At 42.6% G+C, this 8,775-nt stretch overlaps 1 protein-coding gene and 1 long non-coding RNA gene across 3 annotated transcripts in view; one reads left to right on the top strand and one right to left on the bottom strand.

The window, feature by feature from the left end:
* Positions 1-1,789: 1,789 nt before the first annotated feature.
* The window catches only part of LOC308636207, a 770,476-nt gene continuing 763,490 nt past the window's right edge, over positions 1,790-8,775 (bottom strand). The window contains exon 3 of the long non-coding RNA XR_014019372.1: positions 1,790-1,811. This is a non-coding gene — a long non-coding RNA (uncharacterized lncRNA). The remainder of the gene's footprint in view (positions 1,812-8,775) is intronic.
* Positions 7,612-8,775, top strand: part of NSF (N-ethylmaleimide sensitive factor, vesicle fusing ATPase) — a 156,636-nt gene continuing 155,472 nt past the window's right edge. For both annotated transcript variants that reach the window (XM_081271460.1, XM_081271459.1), the window contains exon 1: positions 7,612-7,724. In XM_081271460.1, coding sequence (XP_081127586.1) covers positions 7,713-7,724 — 12 coding nt within the window. In that variant the 5' untranslated portion in view covers positions 7,612-7,712. The remainder of the gene's footprint in view (positions 7,725-8,775) is intronic.

Here is an 8,775-nt window from a genome sequence, read left to right as displayed (position 1 = left end):
AGTACTGAAAGAGAAATAGTTTCACTTCCCTAAAAATCCTCTGTGTTCCACCTGTCCATACTTCTTCCCTCTCCATTAATCCCTGAAAACTGCTAATCTTTTTACTTACTGTCTGCATAGTTCTGCCTTTTCCAGAATGTCATATTGTTGAAACAATGTAATATGTAGCTTTTTCAGATTGGCTTCTTTCACCTAGTCATATGTATTTAAGTTTCCTCCTTGTCTCTTTATGGCTTGATAGCTCATTTTCTTTTAGAACTGAATAAAATTCCATTGTCTTTATTTAGCTCAGAGGTAGAGCACCTCTGGGTTCAATTCCCAGAAACACACACACACACACACACACACACACACACACACGTGAATTTTTTTTTTTTTTTTTTGTCCAATCATCAGACTAAGTCTTTTGTTGTCATTGTTCTTTTTGGAGATACATGACAGTAGAATGTATTTTGACATATTATACATAAATGGAAAGGTTTTGTTTATGTATTTATTAATCTATCTATTTATTTATTTTTTGCTAACTTGAAAATCTATTGATTTCCAAGGCAAAGATGTAAAATTGTTTTGTTAGCAACTCTGAACGTTGTTTGTTTGAATGGGGTCATCATAACCTGAAAAAAGGCTGAAATAGCAAAGGGAAGATTTTTACCTACCATTGTTTGTATCTACAGAAAGAATTTTGGAGTGGATAGTGATGGAAATTTATCCCTCCACTTCTGACAACCTGAGAATACTCATTATTTTCCCAAGGTCTGCAGTAAGCCTGAATAAAACAAAGTCCCTGACTATGTCACATTTGGTTGTGGAATAATTACAATCAAATGAGCATACACACAATAATGTATAACTTTTATACATGTATATTTGTGTTGGTCACTTTTGCATTACTATAACAAAATATCTGCAATAATCAACTTATAAAGAGGAATGGTTTACTTTGGCTCATGGTTTTGGAGCTTTCAGTCAATGGCAGATTGGCCCTGCTGCTTTGGGCCTGTGGCAGCACAATATATCATGGCAGGAGTATGTGACCAAAGAAGCCAGTTCACTTCTTGGCCAGGAGCAAAGAGAAAGAGAATGAGCAAGCAAGGAAGAAACTGGGGTCCTGCTAGCCCTTTGAAGAGCATACCCATAATGATCTTGAACTTCCCATAGGCCCCACCTCTTAAAGAATCCACCATCTCCCAATAGCACCACACACTGGGGACCAAGCCTTTAACATATCACCCTTTAAGGGACATTCTAGACTCAAACTATGGCAATATTATATATAGTTTCAAGATGATATGCATGGATGATGGATGGTGAGGAAAGGCTAGAAGAAAATAGGCCTAATTTACAAGTGATTATATTGAGGAGGAAGAGTGGTTTTTAAAAAGCATTTGAGAGAAAACAGTACACTAATTTTATAATAGAAAACTCATTAAAAAGAAGGGGGGGACACCAAGGACGTGGTTCAGTGGTAGAACAACTTGCCTGAGATGTGTGAGGTTCCATACCCAGAACCATAGAAATAAAAGAAGATTAGATAAAAAACTGATTAGAAAGAGGTTTAACTAAAATCACAGTGGCTATTCAGGGGAATTTTATCAATCTCAAACTGCTGTGACTCATTAAGCATTGATTTAGTAGGGAGGGGTTCCATAATAGAAAACAGTTCTTGGGCTGGGGATGTGGCTCAAGCAGTAGCGCGCTCGCCTGGCGTGCATGCGGCCCGGGTTCGATCCTCAGCACCACATACAAACAAAGATGTTGTGTTTGCCGAGAACTAAGAAAACATAAAAATAAATATTAAAATTCTCTCTCTGTCCCCCTCTCTCTCACTCTCTCTAAAAAAAAAAAAAAAAAACCATTTCTTGTCAATATTACATTAATTGCAAAGCATGTAAAGAACAAAGTGCTCTTGGGAAAAGCAGGGGGAGAATTTCATGCTAAGAATCTTTTATTTGGAGGAAGCTCCCCACTCTGTGTCACATTTTTTTTTTAGTTGTAGTTGGACACAATACCTTTTTTTTTTTTAGTTGTTTATTTTTATGTGGTGGATCTAACCCAGTGCCTCACATGTGTTAGGTGAGCGCTCTACTGTTGAGCCTCAGCCCCAGCCCTAGCCCTATGTCAAGCTTTAAAATTGGTTAATAGTGTTATTGGGATTAATTGTAGTAATAGTAGCAATGGTGTGGTAATAAGTATTTACTGTGTATCTGCTGGATCAGCTGCAGAATGTGTAGGTACTCTATGATAACCAATTCTCATATAAAACACTGAAGTTTAGGGGCTTTAAAAGTCAGATAGGGGTGTAGTTTGGTGGCAGAGCATGTGCCTAGTATGCAGGAGGTCCTGGGTTCAACCCCCAGCACCAGAAAACAAGATTATACCCAGACTACCTACCTCCAGATGTCAGTAAGTCTATTCCTCTAGTCCGGTCAAACTTCCACTCAGGGACTGCCATCCCTCTCTTTTGGGAAGCCATTCTGTACATATCCTTTACCTTAGAAACAGCCCTCTAAGAAACTTATCTACCTTTAGGAGAAACCAAGAGATACACCTAGCAGTCAGTGTCATCACCCCAATCAGCAATGACTTGAAGGCTTCTAGCATCTTTAGGTTCTAGGCAACTCAGCCCTCCCAGGAGACTCTGACTTCATTTTCTCAAGATGCAGAAAAGCTCATCAGACCAATATGGGAAAACTCCCTTTCCAAAGGGATTCAGGCAGCTGGCAGCTTTCTGGCCCCACGAACATGCCGGGTTAGTCAGCCTGGCAAATGCATTACATTAGGGCTGGCACTAAAGGATCATCTGGTTTCCATAGCAACATTCCTTCCCTTCCACAGAGAATCCTATCATTTCTCCTTCCCACTCAGGCTTTCCAGAATGAATTGATTTTCGTGACTATAGGTGTTTGTCTTTGATCCTGCAAAGAGGGGGAAAAAAAAAACAAAACACCTACATTTAAAACAAACAAAAACCTGACTTGCAGCTAGATGCTGCACTGCATCAGCTGATCCTGCTTCTTTCAAAATTCCATATCTTTTCTCCATTTTGTTCTCTGACTTACCCATCATTTTGTTTATTTTTATTTTTATTTTTTTTAAAGAGAGAGTGAGAGAGGAGAGAGAGAGAGAATTTTTAATATTTATTTTTTTAGTTCTCGGTGGACACAACATCTTTGTTGGTATGTGGTGCTGAGGATCGAACCCGGGCCGCACGCATGCCAGGCGAGCACGCTACCGCTTGAGCCACATCCCCAGCCCCTTACCCATCATTTTGGGGAATAGCTTTTTCTGACAGAAAACAAACATATGGCAACACTATCATCCTAAACCTGATTGTGTGAGGCTATAAAATTAAGAGATCATAAGGCATGCTGCCCTGGCACAGTGGCTGCCCTGAAGGCTAGCATTGGAGGTGGAAGAATAAGGCTCTTGCTGGGCATGGTGACATGCACCTACAACCCCAATGACTGGGAAGTCTGAGACAGGAGGATCGCAAGTTTGAGGCCAGCCTGGGCAATTTTAGTGAAACCATATCTCAAGATAAGAAATAAGAAGACTGGGGATGAAGCTCCTTGGTAGAAAGTCCCTGGGTTCAATGTTCAATCCCTGATATAAGGAAAAAAAAAAAAAGAATAAGACTATCTACAGATGGCTTCCTATGCAATATCAGTCTCTGAAATTTTGCCATTATAGCTTTGTTTCCTTAGGGTAGCCGTTGTTTTCCCAGTAATATTCTCTTAAATTGCAACTACTCCTGGGAGGACTACTTCATTAGGTTACTAATACAAGAAAACATGAAGACTCTTTTTTTTTTTTTTTTTTTTTTGTACTGGGGATTGAACTCAGGAGCACTTAACCACTGAGCCAACATCCCCAGCCCTATTTTGTATTTTATTTAGAGATAGGGTCTCATGGATTTGCTTTGCCTTGCCCTTGCTGAGACTGGCTTTGAACTCACAATCCTCCTGTCTCAGCCTCCTGAGCTGCTAGGATTAGGGCGTGCACCATCATGCCCAGCAAGAAAACCATTTTTGTCTCACAATGACATCTTCTGTAAAGAGTCAGTGCAGATCCTCCTCCCTTTCCCTCCCTCCCTCCCTTCCTTTCTCTCTCTCTCTCTCTCTCTCTCTCTCTCTCTCTCTCACACACTGCAGATGCCTTCTGACAGTTACAATGCAGTGGTGAATAGGACTGTTCCCTGAAACATCTGCATACCATCCTGCTGAACTACCTTTGAAATGCGTGTCCTGCAGTGACTGAAAACTATCTGTCCCCAAACCATTTATTTAACCCTATAGTTCTCACAGACCTCAGGTAGTTCTCTTTCAGTTAATATGGAAAGCACCAAAAACAAAGCACTGCTTTGTTAAATAAAGTGCATTACAGTGAGTCAGCTCATTTTTATGTTAATATTGTCCTCACTCCTCAATTTACACAGGCAAAATTTATTTCCTCTCAGTTAAATTCTGTTACCACAGTTGTTACAACCAAAATTTCTATGTAACCAAAATGTTACTCAGCCCTAGTCCAATGGAGCACTTATTAGGCAATGTGTTGGGACATAATTTGAACATAAAATTCTATCCATGCACTGTCATCAAATCTTTAAATGCTGATTATCTGTCAAATAGTAACAAGGGAATATTAAGTTTCACTGTGTAAAAGCCTGGAATCACTCCATGTCACTCACTGACAGGAGACTGAGAATATTTGTCAGGGTTCTCCAAAGGAAGAGAACCAGTAGGATGTGTAAATATATAGGAAGCGATTTGTTTTAAGGAATTGATTTGTGTGCTTGTGAAGGCTTGGTGAGTCCAAAACCTGATAGAGGAGATTGGCAAGCTGAAGACGGAGGGAAAAGTTGCAGATCTAGTCCAAGGGTAATCTGCTAGAGAATTCTCTCTTGGTCTGGATGAGATTAGCCTTTTGTTCTATTCAGGCCTTCTGCTGATTAGATGAGGCTCAACAACATATGGAAAGCAATCTTCTTTACTCAAAGTCCACAGATTTAAATATAAACCTCATTTCAAAACACCCTTATGGAAATGGCCAGAAAAATATTTAATCAAGTATTTGGATACCATGGGCTCAACCAAGTTGACATATAAATTTTACCATCATTCTGGGTCACAAAAGGCCTCCATCAAACCCTGCTCCTGCCCTGACACTTCACTCTTCTTTATCCTGGGTCCTGTTTATATTTCATAATTATATCATCTTCTCTTCCCACCTTTCAGGTACTTTCCTATCCCTAGTCTATCTTTTGTCCCCTCCAAAAGCCCTCCAGCCTCTAGAAAATGTTAGTCATTTATACTTTAGGTTAAATTGAAAATCGTTCTGTTAGGAGGCTTACCTATCTTTTCACTGTAAGGAAAGTACCTTTGTGGTTTTTTCAAACCCAGTGCCTCATGTGCCACTGAGCCAAAACCCTGACCCTGTGTTTTTGTTTTTTGGGGAAGGGAAGGAAAGTGAGTAACTTACAGAAATCAAAACAAAGAGGGACAACACCAGATTTTGCAGAAGAAGAAATGAGCTCCAGGGATCTAGAAAACCAGAGGGTATCTCTTTGGGGTGTCACCATGGCAGTATATATGCTCTGGATATTTCTATCTTCCTCAAGGAGAGTTGAGACTACAGTTTGGGGGAGAGAGCATCTGACTGATGAGTCATGGTTCTGTCCTCACTGCTAGCCAGGGAAGAAAAGGGTTTCCTACTCTGACAAGAGTGAATGAATTGGGGGAGTTGTTACCAGAAAAGGAGGGAACAAAAATATTTGTTACCTATCAACTATCACTGCAAGGACTGTTCAGAAGGTGATGCAGAATTAGCTCCACTCTGTTTCTAATAAGACCTTGAATGTCAGAGCAAGGCACAGATGGGCTACAGAGACACATGGACAATCTGGAACAAGGTCTCCGAGTCCTTCGCCTCCTGCTGGAGGCTAAGCACCTTAAGGACAAATGCTATACCTGCTTGCAATTTGTTTGGTAGATCCTGCAAGACTGTTAATGTGATTCTATTTAATTTTTACCATTTTGGGGAAGATACAAAGGGCTTCTTACCATGGATAAGCTGTCACACTGGAACCTCTTCAGCAGGCCTATCTTTACAGGATGATAAACATTCCTCCTTGTTGGAGAGATTGAGGACATTCCTGCTTACAATCTACTTACCTACTAAAGTCAGACAAACAAACCAGTAGTATAGGTAAATATGTTTGCATTATTCTCTGACCTGAGAGCCAATTGGACCGAGAGCCATGTTTTTTCTGGAGCTGGTGATTCTTTGGGCAAAAATCTCTTAGACTTAACAGTTCAAATTCAAAGTACCAAAAATTTAAGATGCAACCATCAAGCTTATCTAATTATTCCTCTCACTTTACAAATAGGGAAACTAGGACTTGGAATTGGGAAGGGACATTGTAGGTGAGTTCCAGATAAGGACAAAGATCTAAGCCTCATGATTATTTCCATTGCCTTCTAGTTCTTTTTGTTGTTGTTATGTGGGGATTGAACCCAGGGCTTCAGGCATCCTAGGCAAACACTTCACCATTGAGCCACATCCCCAACCCACTCTAGTTGTTTTTATAGCTTTTGTAAGTTAATAGATGAGAATTGGACTGGTTTCCCATTCTTCCTGATAACCCCTCTGATTCACCCATTATTTAGTTAATATCTGATCTGTCCAACAAAGTACCATGATTCTCCCATTCAGTGTGAAAGTTTATGAAACTGGAATGAATTCTTCCGTCCCTAGGCCATCTTCAGCTCCTCATTTTAAATCACTAAATGTGCTTAGCTCTCTTAATTTTCTCCTTCTCTTCCTGTTTTGGGAAAAACAAATCCCCCCCCCCCCTTAATTAACTGTGAGAAATAAAAAATAAATCTTATTGTTCCTTATTGTCCTGTGCAAATATGAAAAGAAATATAAGCTAGCTGGTGCAGTACAGGCATCAGAGAATTCACTCGTATCATCCTCTCGTAGGGTGCTCTTCTGAGATTCCAGTGAAGAAACATTATGGTAGGAAGACAGCCTTGAGGTTAAAAAAAGAAAAGTGAATTTAGGGCATATTTTATTCACCACGTAGCCTACAATAAAATAATACTGGGAAATAAATGCCTTTATAAATAAATAGATTTAATCGTAAAGTTAACAAATTCATAAAAATAATATCGATTTACTTTCAAATTTGAAGAAAGTACGAGTTTTCCAGGCTTTCCTAAGCTAAATAAAAATGTCAACGTTGACAATTTCCAGGAATTAGGACGACCAGTGCGTCTATAAAGAAAAACCAGGACTCTTCAGAATTAGAATTCAGAACCAATTTCTCACTCGGGACACTGACATTTAAGTGGGCCTGGAAGCCTAAAGTGAAAAGGTCACTAAAAGGAGAACTGTAGTTGGCAAACAGGTAAGCGATTAACAGCATCAGAGGCTTTGCAACAAGTTCAGGCGAACACAGCCAGCACTGAGGAGCTTCGCAAAAGCAACCCGGGAGAGCGCAGCCCAGAGACTGCTCGCTTTCAAGATGGCGTCGCCGAGCCGGCGCGCGCCCAGCGGGGAGGGGCGTCGGGGACTAGGCCGGGGACGCGCGCGGGCTCACGGCGGCTGCGCGCTTGCGTGAGGGCGGGCGGCGGGGACGCGCGCGCGCGGCGGGGGCGGGTTCTGTCGAGCACCCAGCTGCAGCCGCGGAGCCGGACGTGTCAGCGAAGATGGCGGGCCGGGTGAGTGCTGGCCGGGAAGCCCCGGCTCGAGTCGGGGGCGCCGGGCTCGCGGGCACTCCGAGGTCCGGGCGGCCCGGGGAGGGGGAATGAAACTGAGCCATGGGGCGCTGGAGGAGCGTGGGGGAGCAGCGCTTGAGGCGAGAGGGGGGCCGGTGGCAGGGGATTAGCCCTCAGAAACTCCATCCCCTGGAGGGTGACCCTCGTTTCCTCGTCTCCTGCGCCTTCCTTAATCTTCCCTCTTCCTCCCCTGGGGCTCGGTTCCCTGGTCGTCCAGGTAGCCTGGGCTCTTGTCTCCCAAGCCCCTCTGACTCCGGGCTCTGGGGGTTCCTCCGCACTCCCGTCGAGGGCTTATTAGGTGGCGCCGCCAGAATGACTGCGGGGAGTCCGTCTGCTGCAGTGGGGCCAGGGGTGTGGGAAGGATCCGTCAGGAACCACATTCTGGTTCTTCACGAATAAAAGATCGTACGAACGATGGGGTGCGAATGAGTTTTCGGGTTAACCCCCGGCCATCTGGGGGACCTGTCAACTGTGGAGTCAGGCAGGAATGGCATTAGCTTGGAGAGGAGATGGATTTGGGGTGTCGCGTTTTGTTTTTATAAATGACAGCCGGTCCGAACACTGCAAGATATGTTATAGTTTGAGGGTTTTAAATTTTACTTCCTCCTTTAGCGTCCAGAATCGCGGTGTAGGATGGGTTTGGTGAGGAAAGATAGGGCCCATCCAGTGCTGTATTGCAGTGTGCAGAGAGCTAAAAGCTCTCTGAGGGATGGATCCTGCCCAGAGATTACACTGGTCATAAACCTGGGGACATTAACTGCGTCATTAGGGGCTAAGGATGTGCTTGACTGATTCATTTATACCAGAATATTTAAATAAATTTGCATAAATTTATGCATATATGCAGATGTCCTGCCTAAAGGGAATTGTAGGTCATGAGATTCTAGAGTCAGAAGAGATCTTAAAGGTCATCTAATTCAGCCTCTTTCACTTCCTTTTCTTCATCACCTCTCCTTTTTTCTAAGGCTGGTCCCTGGACCTGTATTTCAGATTC

The sequence above is a fragment of the Spermophilus citellus genome (assembly GCF_964194105.1).
Source record: "Spermophilus citellus genome assembly, chromosome: 17".
NCBI lineage: Eukaryota > Metazoa > Chordata > Mammalia > Rodentia > Sciuridae > Spermophilus > Spermophilus citellus.
This window is presented reverse-complemented; position numbering and strand designations above follow the sequence as displayed.